The 17,530-nt window shown below is 43.0% G+C and overlaps 1 protein-coding gene across 1 annotated transcript in view; it reads right to left on the minus strand.

The window, feature by feature from the left end:
• The window catches only part of CSMD3 (CUB and Sushi multiple domains 3), a 796,050-nt gene that overhangs the window by 176,635 nt on the left and 601,885 nt on the right, over positions 1-17,530 (minus strand). Inside the window, exons 32-35 of the mRNA XM_015417873.1 lie at positions 17,145-17,240; positions 15,998-16,201; positions 9,961-10,085; positions 1,624-1,720 (exon numbers count right to left, since the gene is read on the minus strand). Of these exons, the coding sequence (XP_015273359.1) occupies positions 1,624-1,720; positions 9,961-10,085; positions 15,998-16,201; positions 17,145-17,240 (522 nt within the window). The remainder of the gene's footprint in view (positions 1-1,623; positions 1,721-9,960; positions 10,086-15,997; positions 16,202-17,144; positions 17,241-17,530) is intronic.

Genomic DNA, 17,530 nt, shown 5'->3' on the forward strand with positions numbered 1-17,530 from the left:
GAGGAGGAGGAGGAGGAGGAGGAGGAGGAGGAGGAGGAGATTGGATTTATACCCCGCCCTTCACTTGGAGTCTCAGAGCGGCTTACAAACTCCTTTCCCTTCCCCTCCCCACAACAGACACCCTGCGAGGTGGGTGGGGCTGAGAGAACTCTGACACAAACTGCTCTTTTTCAAGGACAGCTGTGCCAGAGCTTGTGACTGACCCAAGGTCACATCAGCAGGTGCAAGTGGAGGAGTGGGGAATCAAACCCGGTTCTCCCAGATTAGAGTCCACGCACTTAACCACTACACCAAACTGTAAAATCTAAAGAAATGTCTCTAAAGTGTAAATTATAACTCTGCAAATCCTTCCAGCCAGGAAGCAGTTTATAGGATTGGATACTATATTCCCAGTATCGTTGCACATTTGATGTGAATATGTCTGCCCTACAAATTATTGTCAGATGCCACCTTTAATTCTGGTGCAGCTGTTGCACTCCCTGTCCTTGTTGCATCACAGAGATGCTAACCATACACTGTTTTGCCAAGGGCATGGTAGGAGCAGGATCTAGATTCTTTAGCTGGAAGCATATGGAACTTCCTGCAATTACAAGTGGATGCTGGAGCAAACATTCCCTAGCAATACACAGTTAGGCTGAAGGGGAATGTGACCTCATGAGGTAAATATTGGAAGACATCCAAATAATGTATGTGTACTGTGTGTGCAGGTGGCATATGTTGAGTTAGCTGATGAAAAGCTAGGGATAATTGTTTTGAGAGAAACAGGCTATGGCTGGAGAGCTATGCATGCCCCAAACAGCTTTTTCCAGAAACTTAAGAAACATGCAAAGCAGATGGAGCAAAGTAACTGGAAGTGACAAGAATTCCTTTTTCCGCCTCCACTTTTTAAGTGACAGTTCTTGGTGGGACATAAATTGTGAGGAGGAGGTGTCCCCATAACAACACTAAAAGAAAACTCAGGAAAACAACAATAAACATTTGGTCAGTTGAGCGATCCAGTGCAGGATGCTCCTAACATTCAGTGGGACAATTGGGGGGAGGAGTGTGCTGACCAGAGAATGAGGGTGATCGAGGAGTTGCCACAAGGAGGGGGAAATATTGGTGGTACAGTTATTATAAGAAATCATTTCCATTTTGTTCAGAAACTTCGCTCCATTTTGTTCAGAAAGGATGGCTCCATTTTGTTCAGAAACTTCGGCCACCTCTGGCATGGTGGGTTGTTGGTTTTTAATATCAATCCAGATACAGGACAAAATCCTAAACAAACCTTATCTTCTCTTTAAATGTTTTATTATTGGTCAAGCAGATATATCATAGTAGATGAATACTGGAAACATAACACAATGCCCTGCACTCACAATATGTGTAGTGGCAGATGGTAATTAAATCAGGTTTTTCTGTAGACACCAATTTATGGTACTGCTAACTAATAAAACTACTGAGATTCCAGAAACATGGCATGCCGTTTTTTCGACTTTTATTTTGAAAGATGGTATATTTTAACACCTTTCTACATTTCATGAATATGATTTGAGATATATCATAGCTAGTATCTTCAAATGTAGCACAGATTGATTATCATAATGAAGAGTTTTGGAAATATAGTCTTCCCCCATCATTCACCTGAATAGCTTCCGAGCCGTGGAGCATTATTGTCAGCGCCATCATAAAAATCCAAAGAGTCCCAGTTATGCTCTGTTGCAAAACTTATAACTTGTACCTGTGATGAAGAGAAAATGAAAAGAGAATAGGGAATTTAGAAAGGACTCTACATTAGGGGGGTTGTTGGGACTGAGCATATTTAAATAAGAACCAGACTGCACACAGGCCAATGGGTTGGACCCAGCAACCCTTTTCACTCAATCCCACCTTATTCTCTTTGTCCCACATGGCTTTTGTCCACACAGGTCCCATCATCCCAAACCAGCATGGTCTTTTTGGTGGTCAAAGGGAGCCTTTTTCTTCCTCTTTCACCAGTGCAATGCTGATTGGATCCAACCTATTATCAATATGTATCAAACTGTAAAAACTGCAAATGGATGTTCTTTATTTTGTAAGCTAAGGGCGTGAATCGGGAAAATGGAAGTTCATCCCAGTTCATGGGGTCTCACGAACCAGGAACCTTCCCAAACCTTCCCATTTACCAAACTGATTCATTTTGTGAGATTCGTGATGAGATAGAATGGTGCCCCTGTGGGCTAGGGATGCTAAACTTGCAGCAAGTCTCCAGCTGACTCTCTTCTACCTGCCCTTCAAGTTTGGTGAGGGTTGGATTTAGGGGCCCCAAGTTACACCCCCCCCAAAATCAGGTTGCCCCCAGGAAAGTGCTCTTTGGGGAAATCATAGCCACAGGTTCAGGAGTGTGTTGAACAGACCCCCTGCAAGCTAGAGGCATCTAACTCACAGACCTCCCCAGGATGCCTCTCTACCTGCTCTCCAAGTTTGTTGAGGATTGGCTGGGGGGGGGAGTACTGACTGCCTCCTCATAATAGACATTGTTGCTGCAGATGGGCAATCCTTTTCCTTGGGCCCAGGAGGTGGTTATCTGTCTGCCTCCCCCTGGTGACAGGGTTTTGGGGGGTGGCCTGCCACACTCCCCCTTGGAGCTGAGAGGTGGTAACCTGCCCAACTCCTCATGGTGGAAATGGATTCTGGAGGTGGTCAACCCTTCTCTTTAGACTCAGGAGATGGTCATATGCACACCTCCCCCTGGTGATGGGGTTTTGGGGGGGATGACCACCAAACTTCCCCTCAGGCCTGGAAGGCAATGTGCCTCATTGTGGAGATGGATTCTAGGGGTGGTCAAGACTTCCCCTCAGGCTTAGAAGGCAGTCACCTGCCCACATTCCCTGGTGACAGGGTTTTTGGGGGGGTGGCCTGCCACACTCCCCCTCAGGCCTGGGAGGCAGTCTGCCTTGTTGTGGAGATGGATTCTGGTGGTGTTCAAGCCTTCCCCTCGGGCGCAGGAGGTGGTCACACACCTGCCTCCCCCTGGGGACAAGGTTTTGTGGAGTGGCCCACCACACTCCCCTTCGGGCCTGGGAGGTGGTCTGCATCTTTGTGGAGATGGATTCTAAGAGAGACTAACCCTTCCTCTCAGGCCCAGGAGGTGGTCACCTACCCACCTCCTCATTTTAGACATTGTTGCTGTAGATGGGGAAACCTTGGGTCAGTGAAACAAGCTTGCTTGAATGGGTGGATATTTGATGAGGTAGAGGTTTTCATAGGTGGATGTCGGTCCACAAGGTAGGTGTTGTACTATGAGGTAGATATTGGTTCATGGGGTGGGTATTGTGCTATGAGGTAGATCTTGGTTCATGAGGTGGCTGTTGCTCTATGAGGTAAATATTGGTCCATTAGGTGTGAAGTAGGTGTTTTGTAATGAAGTGGATGTTGTTTGGGTTGTGTGTTGATCCTTTCCACCCCATCCCCCAGCAGAGGCAGGTATGTGAACCCAAATACTGAAGAGATGGTATGCTTATCTACAGCCACAATGTCCTCAATGAGGGAGGCAAGCTGTAGATGTGTGGATGTGGACAGGGGAGGCTGGAAGTGACAGTTCTTGGTGGGACATAAATTGTGAGGAGGAGGTGTTCAAAAATCCCAATGAGGGGGAGTGTGGCAGAGCAGCCCTCAAGTGTGAAGGAAGAAAGGCCTTTTAATGTGGAAACACAGTCCTGGGTGAGAGTGGCCACAGCCAGAATCTGGGAAGGGCTGGGGGAGGCAGGAAGCAATGATTCTTGGTGGGACACAAGTCATGAATGAGCGATTTGGCTACTGCATAAATTAGTTTGCTCTGGAGCCATCCTTTCTGAGCTAAGACAAAAATCTGTGAGCTGGAGGCTAAAAAAACTGTGAGCTATCTCACACTGACTCGGCTTAGAGGGAACGCTGCTGGGGGGAAGTGCGGATCCTCAGCCGAGGACCCCACTGGCGAAGCCCCTCTGCTTGGCTTTAGCAGAGGGACCGGCTGGTTTTCGCAGAGCCCTGAGCCAGACACCGACCCAGCCAGGGACAGGTGTTCAGAAATCCTCAGTAGATGAACCCACTGGCTAAGCTCCTCTGCTTGGCTTTAGCAGAGGGACAGGTGCCTCAGAGCCCTGAGACCACCAGATACTGCCCAGCTGGGGACAGATGTTAAAAAATTCCACTGACGGGGAGTGTGTGGCTGAGCCCCTCTGCTTGGCTTTAGCAGAAGGACAGGTGCCTCAGAGAACCCTAAGTAAGCACCAAAACCCCAAATCCCATTGTTCACAGTACTGAGGAATGACTTCCAGCTTCCCTCCCTCTCTCCCTCTAACTCCGTCTCTGCCTAACTGCCTGCTGTCAACTAAAAACAGCTGCATGTGAGCTGGGGTATATATCCAGTCTGCTCCCATCAAGTGGAATGGGACCTCTCTTGTTGGCAGCCAGCACTGCCTGTCCAGCTTTGGAGGGCAACTATTCGTGTTTCCAGGGCTGAAGGGCTGCAGAAGCCCATCTCCCCGTTGCTTTGACAATTCATTGATCGGTGCCGACGTGTCTGCCTCACGAACTGCCAACACAAACCACATGAACCTCCATGAAAAACATGGTGATTCATGGGAGCCACGACTGCATGAACTGAGGCTCATGAACCAGGCAATTTTTGTGACAAAATTAAGTTTGTGCCCATCCCTAATGCTAAGTCATGTAGAAGAGGTAAAAAAGATGTGGTTTTCATTAGTGAAATGTCTATAATAATACTGCATATGCACAAGATGTATATACAATATTATTACAGATAATTTTTTTAACAATATGTAAAACTCTGTGTTGGTGCTAACGATGAAATGAAGCCTCACACAAATTCCATAACCTGCAATCTGTCCCCATTTGCAAATATTACATTAATAAATCTGTCTTCCGAGAGTGTGTGTGTGTGTGTGTGTGTGTGTGTGTGTGTGTGTGTGTATATATATATATTTTACAGGGGGTGGGTTTTACTTTCTTCAGATGGTAAAAAAATAGAGAGTGCCCTAACAAATATCACTACCAGCCAAAGTTAGCGCTATTTTTTAGGAGGGTTATCTCTGTAACTTAATGCTCACTTGGGAAAGTGGATGGAGCTCAGCTAAGTATGTGTCTTCCTGTAAGAGAATGGAAATTGATATTCAGTGCCAGGTGCCTCAGTGGGGAAACTGTAATTGGTGTATGTATGCATGTATGTATTAGGGCTGCCAAGTGGAGGCGGGTGGCGGGTAAACCCCCGCTTTGGAGGCCCGATTTCCGCCACCGCGGAATCGGGCCCTGGTGGGAACCTTGCCCCCGTTTTTCCCTCCGACGATGGGGGCCACGCCCCCAACATGCTCAACGTCACACGTCACTTCCTGGATGTGCTGGCGGTGCGTGTGCGCTTTGCGCGCGCATCAGAGAAGAGCTCCCAGGTTGCCGCAACGCTCCCTCGATGGTAGGCTTTTTACACTTGTCAACCCTAGTATGTATGTATGTATGTATGTATGTATGTATGTATGTATGTGTCTGTCTGCGCCTATCTATTTATCTATCTCATTCTTTTTCTAAAAAATACTGTTAACTTCCCTGAGATCTATAGAGAGATGTTGAGAATATCTCTGCAAAGTGTGAGAGATTGAGCAACATGGAACTCTCCCTGTTTGGCAATTTATACAGCCAAAGCATGCTTTGCTGTTTCTGAATTTCATGAGTGTGAATAGAGTAGGAATGCTGCATTGACTGTCTTCTAGATTATTCTTTGAAACAGCTATAGAGGATAGTATTTTATATCACAATTGTTATATTACATGTTTTTTGAACATTATTTCCCTGCTTCCTGGTCATGGAGCAACGAGCTTGAGAGGATAGCCCCGACTAGAGCCCTGGTTATATTACATGTTTTTTGAACATTATTTCCCTGCTTCCTGGTCATTGATAAACCCTCCAAGCAGGAGGTTCAAAGGTTAATTACAGGGACATTATTTATAAATAGAATAACAACCTCATGCTCTATAAACCAGACACTGGCTAATGGGAGCATTAAACAAAATTATTAGGGAGCAGACTCATGGTTTTTGTGCTACATCATTTCTTCCGTCTTCCTCTAAAGCAGCTGGTATCAGCCACTGTTGCAGATCTGTAACTGGGATGAATGCAGATTTGCACTGATCCAGTAAGACAATTACTGTGTTCACAGACCAAGGGTGAACAGATTGCTTTCTGAACTACCAGCTGGTTGATAACAGGCTTAAGAAAATTGTACGTACCACTTTTATCCACAGTATTGGTTCTATCATTAAAGGGATTTTTTTTTCCCCTTTTACAAAGGTAATCTTGCACATTTGTATATATTTGCCTGTGTGCATAATGGGAAAATAGTCTCTTGTTTATGCTCTAACTGTTTTTATACTGGCTATAAAGCTCTATAATCCATATAGTTTTTGATAGTCTGAGCTCTAGTTTAGGAACGAAAATTTCCAATGAATCAGACATTTCATATTGTTAACAAACTGCAAACATCTAGCTTTCTGATGATATATACATGTGCGGTAGGGTTGCCAACTCCGAGGTGGGGCCCTGAAGAGCTCCCATAATTACAACTGATCTCCAGAGTACAGAGATTAGTTCCCCTGGAGAAATGGCTACTTTGGAGGGTGGACTCTATGGCACTATACCCTGCTAAGCTTCCTTCCCTCTCCAAACCTCCCTCTCCTCAGGCTCTACCCCCAAATCTCTAGGAATTTCCCAACCTGGAGTTCGGACCCCTAGTGTGGGGTGTGGAAGAGGACTGTCAGCCTTTACGACAATTTACAGTGCAATTCTAAATAGAGTTATATTCTTCTGAGCCTCAGCTTAGAAAGCTATAACTCTGCAGTTACATGGGGATCCCACTTTGCCAAAGTTACCATACAGAAGGGAAATTGGTTATCCAAATATTAAATAAACTAATTTTTACTGAAATCATTGGCTCATTTAGCCTAGTATCATCTGTTCTGACTGTTACCCCAAGAGAACCTGATGTTTGCAAGACAACAAACTGACAAACAAGACCAATCAGGAATATGCCTTGCAGTTGCCCAGTAATCTGATCAAAAGCATAAACAGGCAGGATTGTATCATCTGCTGTATCCAAGGCTGGATATTAATTACCCCAGTTGCCCCTCAAGAGCAACAACCTGTCCAAATTCATCAACTTCTAGTCATCTGGGCCACCACGTGAGAGATCCTTGCCAATGACTGTAAGCATAATGATACCCTGAACGGGTTGCAACATTCCAACAGCCAGGCTGAAAAAGCATTCTCTAAGCCACACCATTTTAGTTCGTTCTCATCCTTGGATCTTACTCCACACTGACAAAAGACCAGAAGATCCTTTCTTTAAGACAGACAGAATATAACCTAACTTTGTCGTTTCTTCTCCAAATTCTTCCTCAATAACCTATCACCCCCCTCCCACTTCTTAGCTCCAATATCCTGTCCTACTTTCAGATGGCTGGCCCTACAGTTCACTGGCTTCCCAGTTCTTCACTGGGCTCCTTCCCTGCCACTTCAAACTTCCTTTCCCACCTTTCCTTCTCATGTTCTCACCCCTCAGGGACAACTGTACAGCTTTTTCTGCTCTTCATTAATCTTTGATTAGCCACGTGGGGGAAATTTGAATCAGACACTATTTATTTATTTATTTATTTATCAATCAATCAATCAATCAATCAATCACTAAGATTATAAAAGTAAAATATCTTTATTGGTAAGCCTCAAGTAAATTGCTACTGTATTTTATCACTGACATGCCTAGAACTACTGTTCTATTTGCTGCATACGACTGATTTACTTGAAAGCTATCATTTTAGTTATCTTTGCCACACGTTCATTCAGGTACCAAGTCACCAAGACTCGGGCAAAGCTCCATCCTAAGTCATACTGCTTGATGATATTCAAAAAGCAACAGTTTATTTATGTATTTATTTCATTAGATTTTTTTTACCCCACCCTCCTAGCAAGGCTGGCTCAGGGCGGCTTACAGCACATTATAAAACAATACAATATAATAATTCAATATACCATATAAAATCCAATCATACAAAAGTTTAAAACCACAACTATGGATCAACATTGTCAGAAATGCACTAAAGCCCAAGGCGTGGCAGATTGTGATCCTAAGCCCTGTGAGTGGAGTTCCTCTCACAGAATTCAGTGTTTCAGTCTCCCCACTCCTTCTGCAGTCCTCTGTGCCACTGAAAAAAATTCCCAAAATCCTCCTTGAAGACACAAGACAACTATACTTGGGTTTAATCAGTGTATTTAAATGACAGGCCTACATCATAAACTATTAGTATATTTAAGGGTGGGATGCACTAGGGAGACCAGTGGCTACTGTTACTTCAGCAACTCTACCTGGCTCCAAACAGCCAGAAATTTCTGCTGGCTTCGTTTACCCTTGCCTGCAACATGAACTGTGTCGAGACCTGCCAAGCCTCATCCCACTCTGTCAATAGTCCATACAGACAACTAAGGGTTTTAGCTGATGCTACTCAACACCAAACAGGTGCAAAGTGACCAACAATTCATGTTTAGCCCCAAAGTGACTGGTTAGTCCCATGTTTCCCTTTCAACAGCATATAGCAAATGTCTGCATAGGAAAGATAAAAAGCCTTTATGGGTGCGGTCACACTGTCCCTTTGATCGGGATTCGCCGCTGTTTCCTCCCGCATTTAAAGTTTCTGTTTACACGCGCCAATCTGCCTCCCGCATCAAAGCAGGCTCACTCGCGCAATTTCGCGCAATACTCGCGGGTTTTCCTGACCCCGGGAAAATCAAGTACTTTCCTGGATCTTGCGCTTTGAACGCGCGATTTCACCTATGTGAACAGCCCTCTTTCGCAATGATTTCGCAATGATTGCGAATAGGGCCGTCTGACCACTCTCTGAAGATTTTTTTTAAAGCTTCCGGTCTGAGCGCATGGGCAGGCATTCGCTTAAGAAGTCAATTTTTTTAAAAAAAATTAATGTCAGTGCTTACAGCATCCCGGTGGAGGCAGGAACGAGAGGTGGGGGCTCCGGCAGCCTGGATGGGGGTGGCAAGCAGGTGGCGGAGACAGCGCCCGAGCAGCACGAGTGGCTCGCGCCATGCACCTTCCTGCTGGGCCTTGACCTCCTGGCCGCCCAGAAGCGCCGGGAGAAGGCACGCCAGGCTGGTGGCGACTGGGCCGATGGCAAGGACAGCCCCGCGGCCGCCCAGGAGCAGCTGCTGCCATCGCCGGATGGGGATGAGAGCGAGGGGGACAGCAAGCAGCCGGTAAGAGGGATAGCTCTTGAGGGGTTGTGTAGCCATGCAAAACCGGAACAAAATATTCCCATTTAAATTAAAGCGGGAACAAGGCGCATTTACAGTGCCGTGTGACCAGGGCCTATATGTCTTCCAACAACCAAGTCCATTGGTGGGGCTATTAACAGCCACAGCCAGTCCTGTCTTGTGCTTCATTCAAAGTAGAACAGATTAGCCCAACAACATCCCTGAATAAAGTTCTGAACATCAGCAAACTCTTGAGAATGGGGTGGCATGCAGCAGTGAGGGCTGACGCAGGAGGGGGAATTTGTGCAATTTACCCTCACCTCACGCACACCCTGTGCAGAGGATGTTGGATCCAATCCACTCTCTTGGATATATAAAAAAAATTAATTTAACTTTTACATAATTTAGTTTGTAGAATATTGCTAGTTTCTATGAGTTGTAACACATTAAATTGACATATTCTAAGAGATAACAGGAATACATCTGAACAGAAACATCTCTGACAGTGAATTGTCGGGGGGGGGGGAGATTTTTACACTAGAAAATATCATTGCAATGAACTGTGTAATTAGTCCTATTGTGACAGCTGTTAATTGCTTACAACTTTTTCTCAAGTATTCAATGATCTTTTGATGCTCGCAGCTTTTTAGATGCGACCCTTAGGTGATACAGGAAGAAAACTATGCAGGTTCTTACTTGGATTCCAGCTCCTTCTGGCACTGTGATCTTCCATACACAATTCAGGTTGTTATCATATGGCTCAGGGTAACCAGGGGACAAAATGGTACCTTTGCGCTTAGTTAAAATTCCTCCACAGGGCACTAGAAACAAATGCATAAAACATGGAAAGAGGTTTCCTGATGCATAATGAATCAGAGCAGGGATAAGCTGTAACATTATACAATATATCTGAAACCTATTACAATTCCATCCTATAGTTCAAGATGATTCAGGGGGGGGGGGGACCCAGCAGGACACCTCAGTTCCTCTTCCTGAAAAGTGGGAAATGAATTAAAAGCTATTTAAACAAAGACTTTCGCTCAAAGTGCTAAAAATATGAAATAATTTAAATATATTAATAATATTCACTTTAAAAGACATTTAGTCGATTCAAAATTTAAAATCTTCTATAGGTACAAATATAGCACTCCATTAATGCTAATGAAGCCCCTTACTTTGTCTGACACTTGATTATTTGCAGAAGGGCCAAATTTGGCATCTACCTTCCATAAGTACCTTTCCTTCCTCTCCAAAAACAAAACAAAACACCCACTTACCACAATCCAGCCACCAAGGTTCCATAGACCATGAAATCATTATGCATACCAAGATGAAGAAATTGGGAAATACCAAACAAGCTACGTTTCAAAATTATCCCAAAGCCTCCTCATATAATTTGTTTTGAGTTAGTCCAGATTCCTGGGTCAGATACTTGTACCTCAGCAAACACAAATGTGCCCGGCAGATCAGCTGTTCATTAGGTTCACTGAACTACCTGGAAAGTGCTCTGGAACACCAAGAAGGTTGTCTGTGTTGGAAGAGGCTGGCTCAGAACCTGGACCTAGAAACTTGGAGGGTGGGGCTTGTCCTTCCCCAAGCTACTTCCTATCTGGCACCCCACCAAAACCCCTGAAAGAGCTTTTAATTTTCTGTGGAAGGGAGAGAGACGGAATCAATCAAACCTGTACTGATCCATTAAAAAAGTTAATGGTGAAGGAGAAAAGAACAGAAGATCGAATACAGTTTTGCTGAAATTCCTTTTTGTTTGCATATATGAACCATGATGAGGAAAACAGTCAGAAAGAAGATGGAGAGCTTTTGAAGTCTCCCCCTAAAGAATCACTTCAACACTTGCTTCCCCAACCCCCTACCCCAACTGTATGAATATTTGTGTTTTAACTTGAAATTACTCTAAACTCAAGAAATGGTCTTGTAATGAACATACTCTTACCAACATATACCTACAAAGTAGTACTGGTATCTGTTAGCTTTAAAATGTAAGCCCCTCAAGTCTGGATATAATAGATTTACTTGAGCAATTCAACTATAAAAAAAAATATCCAAGGAAGCCACAAATTAATAAAATTCTCCAAAAATGATACCAAATCAGATTCCAGTTATGGAAGAAGTCCTATATGGTGGGTCTGGTAAAAATTTGATTTTAGTTGTTTTGCATTGAACCTAGTAGTGATATAAGTTTGTGGATGGGTAAGCATGAGTTTAAAAAGTGGTGGGACGCGAATCTGGGTCACAATGATCCTTAGAAATGTATGGAGCATCCAGGGCTTAAAAATGTAGTCCATTCTTTTTGGTCCCATCAAAGCTGCATATAAGCATTCCAAGCTTTTCTGAAGTCAAAGGAGTTCTTGTCACTGGCATTAATGACGCCAGTTATCATCTTTAGGGACTCCTCAAATTAAAAGAGGCCCCATTTGTATCAAGCACAAAATAAACACAACAGCAATGACAGATATAAATAGAAAGAATTCGGAAGGGTACTGCATTGACTCTTGAGGCTAAACATGAATGATACTTTTGGTCAAGATACTAGACGGCCTAATATAATCACATTAGACTGCCATCTAAATACAGATATTCTGTGGGTATTTTAATGGCTTGAAGAAATGATTGATGAGAAGTTTTATCAGTACCATTAGCAGCCAATACATCATTCCCTGTGAAAACATTATCAACTCCTTGAGCTCATTTCATTAGATATAAATATGAGGACTTGGAGGATACGCAGAACGAAACTTATCTGAGTAATGAATACAGAGGCTACATTTTGTAGTGCATATAACTGATAGAATCTGTCAGGGACTACATGAATAAACTAAAGGTCAGTGTCACTTAAACAGTTTGAATAATTACTGGTAAAAGCAGGAGGAGACACAATGACTGATGGCTGATATCGGTAAGGAAACACCAAGGCATTCGCTACACTGCTATGGCAATTTAAAATTGCCGTGTCTAGCATTTCAATTATTAAACTGATTTTGTTCAATACAATTTTCCAGCCCATGCATATTTATGAGCTTTATTAAAAGAGTGATATGCACTGATGAGAAGTGACTAACGTTTTTGGTTTGTAAATCTCTCTTAGGTCAGATGATCTCGAATCAGATTTTTCTCTTCCCTTTTCATATTTATAAATGGCACACTGATATGTTAGTAAAAAAACCAGCCAGTGTCAAACTGCACATGACCTGTGAGATCCAGGACAGGCTACTCAGATGCACTTCAGAAGCACAAGTAACCAGAAGGGACCTGACATAGACCAGGCCAGCGGCACTGGAGATGGTGGTTAACTCTGTCCCTCCATGTCATTCCTCTGATTCAAAAAGCTCCCCCTCCCACTGCCAGCTGGTTTAAGACCCAGCTGGGAAAAGATGAGTGCTCATATGATGCCCACCAACACCAGGGTTTAAAGCAGGGTTCAGCTTCCACCACTGTGACCTGGGAAGGAGGGAGGCAGTGATGAGTACTCATCCATCTGAGAATATAATCTGAGTTGGGGAAGAATTTTTTGGATTGTAATCTTTGCCTTGACTGAAATGCAAACTGTGAGTCACCAAAACTTGTAAAATAACAGTGCGATCCTAAGTAGGGTCAGAGGTCATTTTGGGGGGGATTGTGGGGGAACACAGTTCCCCTGGGTGAGGTGCAGGGGGGCGGGGCACATGACGAAGCCCCGCCCCCTGCTTCCGGCCGCCCCGCTTCCAGCCCTCATGCAGCCAGGAGGAGGCAGGAGAAGAGGGAGGGTAAGTTGCTTCCTCCCCACCCCTGCCTGCCTGGGGCCAGGGAGGGCCTTGGCGGGGCTTCCTCGCACTCCCGCTGGCCTTGCAGGTCCACCGCTGGGCCCCTGATGTCAGGGGGTGTGGCATATGCTAATGAGTTCCCCTAGCTCTTTTTCTACGAAATGACCCCTGAGTAGGGTTATACCCTTCTAAATCAATTGAAGTCAATGGACTTAGTAAGATGTAACTCTCCTTAGGACAGTACTGTGAACTTCAGCTGTAATTAAAACTGCTTTTCTCTTCTCGGCTCAGCAGAGTTGCAGGGATGAGCACAATCACAGAGCTGTACAGTCTCTCAGCTCCAAACATGGCTGGGATTTGCAGAAGCTGAGAAGGTCACATCTCTCTGTCCCTGTTCCATGCCTTGCAATGAATACAGATTTGCAGGGAACCAAGCCCCCACCCTGATTTACAGATCCCTGAAGGCTGGCGGTGATTGGACAAAGGGGTCAGGCCCCTGAACAAGGTGTCTTCAGCAATCCTGATCTCCACTGTTTCTTATGGGGGAATAGGGGGTTTTTCTGGGTGTCTGGAGTGGCATTCATAGAGCAAATAGCACCAAGACTGCAGCGTGCCAAGTCCTCCCTCTCTCCTATAGACCCCCATTTTTAAAAAGGAGATTAGATAAAGGGGAGGGGTGGAACCTAGGAAGAATGGGGTTTGGGGAGGGGAAGCACCTCAGTGGGGCATAATGCCATGAAGTTCACATTCCAAAGTAGCTATTTTCTCTAAGGAAACCCACCGCTGTCATCTGGAGATCAGTTGTAATTCCAGATCTCCAGCCACCACCTGGAGAGCTGGCAACCCTAGAATTGCTCTCTGGAGTCTGGTCATCAGTTGCAATTGTGGGAAAACCATGTCTCACTGGTAGGTTGGCAGTCCTACCCTCCCAAATAAAGACTACCCCCCGACAGAACAGAGATACCCCCGGAGAATAGCAAACATGGTCAGAATAGGGTTCCCTGACCAATTCCCAGAGCCTTGGAGAAATTTGAGAGATGCTCTGCCTGTTGCAGCTGTGCTAAGATGCCATGTAAATCTCTTCAGGACTGGTTTCATGTTCCTACTTTCGTGGTTGTGTTTCTGGTTATTTTTTTTTTACAGTTGTTAGCAAGGTTTTTTATTTTTTTATCTATTTTTGCATTTTAATGCTAGCAGTTTGGAGTTGTGGGAGGATTTTTATTTTCCTGATCAGGATATTATTTTCTTATAACTGGGTTATTTAGTGCATTTATCTGGTGTGTCCCCCAATTCTTCCTCGTTTAATTGTATTTAGTTTTTTGCTGTCACTTTGTTTTTTTGGTTTGGATTTTTTCGTAACAGCTTGTTGCTTTTATAGGTTCTGTTCTATGAGAAAATGATTTGGTTTTTTGGGGGGTGTGTGTGTCTCTGTATTGTTTCTGCCGGTTGTTGTTTGCTGGTAGAGTTTTGGAGGTGCTCTTGTGGGCGGAATGGAAACCTGTTCTGATAGATTAGATTAAAGGTTTTAAGCATGGCATTCTACTCCTTAAAAACAATGAAATGAAGATGACTGGGGACACTTTGTTCATGCATCATTAAATTGGACCCCTTTGTCCAATCCCCTTCATACTGGGGGGGGGATGTCTTTGGGGAGATGATAGACATTTTCCCCTGCAAATGTTGTGTCATTGTCTCTAAAAATAACAACAACAAACTGTTCTAGACCCCTGTAAAGATCCCCTATTCCACCCCATTTTATTTATTTATTTGTAATTTTGGGAAGTTCCATAATTCCACTTTTTAATCTATAAAACTATACAGAAAAGCCAAAAAGGCATTTAGGGGTGTATTTTTGCCTTATGGATTTCAGTATGCACATCCGTATTTCACTCTCTACTTTGTTTACGGTATGTCATGCATTAGCAAGGTTTCTATTTGCAGTGTTTTCTAATCCAGTAACCCTAGTCCTGCTGCATTGCTCCTGGATTGGCTGATTGTTTGTTTGCTTTTTCAATTTGTCTTGAGTCTCAGTGAGAAAAGTGGGTGATAAATGAAATAACTAAATCGATACATAAATTCTTAGATGCAATCTAGAGAAATTTGTGCTGAAAGATTAATTAGGCAGGCACACACGTATGAAAAAAGTTATATTTGGTGAGGATACCAACTGGCATGGTACTATCAGTGCAATCCTAAGAACTGTTTCCTTGGGATAAGACCTTCATAGGATTCTGAATAGATCACCTTAGGGTTGCTCTCTCCAGCTGTTGAAGAATATATTAAAAAAAAAACAATGACAACATATAACCTAACACAGTGATTGTGAAATATGAAAAGATCAGACTTTGCCATCGTTACAGGGTCAGCACTCTCTTGCAATGCTCATATAACCAAATTTTAATCTTGGACTCAATCCAAGCACTTTAAATTGGTTCTGGAAGTGCCTAGATTGCTTCTCTAAGGCTTGAGGTGTGCACTTTGGGCTCTCGGAAGTGATGCAGGCAGAGGATAATATTGCAAACAAACAATTTTATGACAGTGAGTTGGTAAGATATTACTGCCATCTACATCACAGAACAGTACAGCAGTGGTGTGAGACTTGATACTATATTTCATTAATATTATATTTCATGCCTGTGGGTGCCCACCAATACCTTTCCTGGCAGCCACCAAATATTTTTAGAAAGTGGGTTGGGCCAAATTTGGCTTTTGCCTAGGAAAGTTTCTGATTGTCTATGCAGATTTTTAAAACATTGCTTTGGAAGCAGCTGCCATCACTGCACAAAGACATTCACTGCAGGTCTGAAGGTAAGCTGCAGCAGCCATTTTATGGCTGGTTCTACCTCCTGGGGCCACTATCTTGTAGTAGCCATTTTGTGTCAGAATTCCAAAGATCCTTGCTGGCTCCAAAAGGTCAGGGACCCCTGCATCAAATAACTAGACCTCTACCAAAAAAAAAAGCTTTAACTACTTACCAACACATGTAGGAAGAGAATCATTCCACTGTGCCAGGGCATTAGGCACAGTGTCACATCTAATTGCTATTGATCCATAGAGTATATAGCCTGGATTACATTCAAAAAGAACCAATGAACCAACTGCAAATTCATTTCCAATCCTTTTCCCAAATCTTGGTTCAGGCACTGAACTGCATTGTGTTGCACTTGTCCTTGGAACCGCTGGAAAAATACACAGAAGAAATTGTGGCAATTCAGTGTACTGATCTGTAGCAAAACATCAGCTAGTTTGTTGGACACAAATATTTAAACTCAGTTTGTTACAAAATAGATGTTCATAATATTGACATAGCTTCTGAATTCCTAAAACTGGATTCTACATCAAGGGTCAAACTTCTAAAATGTAAATAAAACTAAAATTCCAGTTAGCCTCAGTAAAGCTATCACTCCAAGCTCTGTGCAAATTACACTGGAATTGTAATACTTTATTCAAATAACATGCTGAGTTCAAGTCATATTGCTGTGACGGGTTGATATTTAAATTTATTGGCTCTTGTTTATGAATGTATGTTCCACTTATATTGGTATTCAAATCTTATCAAAGACTAAATCACAGTAGCAACTGTTGACATGCATTTGTTTAAATGTGTGATCCTTCACAAAAGGAGAGTAATGCAAATCAAGTGAAATATCTTAATAATTAATAGCAACATTACATATTCAGATCAATTGTGGTACAACTGCCAGAATACTCACTCTGATACAGAAAGATGTATTTTCAGCAGCATGCTAGACTGAACATTAATAGAGCAGATTCTCTTTTGAGTACCCCCTCCCCTCCAAGTTTGGAAATAATTCTTAGGTTTTCTAAAGACATGATTTTAGATTTATTAATACTTATGCCTTTCTTCTTCAAAATGAAAACAACAAGCAGAAGGATGCAAAATATACAGACAGATGGAAATATGACACATTAATAGCCAGCTGGTATTTTCCCTATCCATATGTGGCACTTTTAATCTCAGCACTGTTAAATATAGTTTTGAAGTTGGGTGTTTTTTTTTTTGTCAAAGAAACATCATAATATATGAATGGAGAATGAGAGGTGAACGATTTTAGCACACAGAATTAACTGAAGCATCTTTGAGGCCCTTGTGTCTCATACCTTGATATACAAAGTGAAATCCTTTAGCTGTTACAGGTCCGACTGAAGTAAATCGAATGGTAATCTGGTTACCTGAACTCAAGGGAAGGGATTCTCCTACTCAAGAAAACAAACATTGCATCTCAGAAACAATTTTCTGCTAATAATTCTAAAATAATATTGTTCTCATTCTATTTGAACAAAGTAGGCTAAAAAAAAAAAAAAAGCCTTATGCCACAGTAAATAAATTAGTCTTTCTGGTGACCAAACAACTGTATTGTTTTTGCTACACATACTAACTAAACTTCTCCTCTGGAAGGTAATGCTGCTTGTGTAGTTAGAGAGCAAATCTATATGCTGGCAAAATTAATGTATTGCTGTATTAGGGGTTTTAAAAGAAACACTTT

This window comes from Gekko japonicus, unplaced genomic scaffold, assembly GCF_001447785.1.
Source record: "Gekko japonicus isolate JY-2015 unplaced genomic scaffold, Gekko_japonicus_V1.1 scaffold449, whole genome shotgun sequence".
NCBI lineage: Eukaryota > Metazoa > Chordata > Lepidosauria > Squamata > Gekkonidae > Gekko > Gekko japonicus.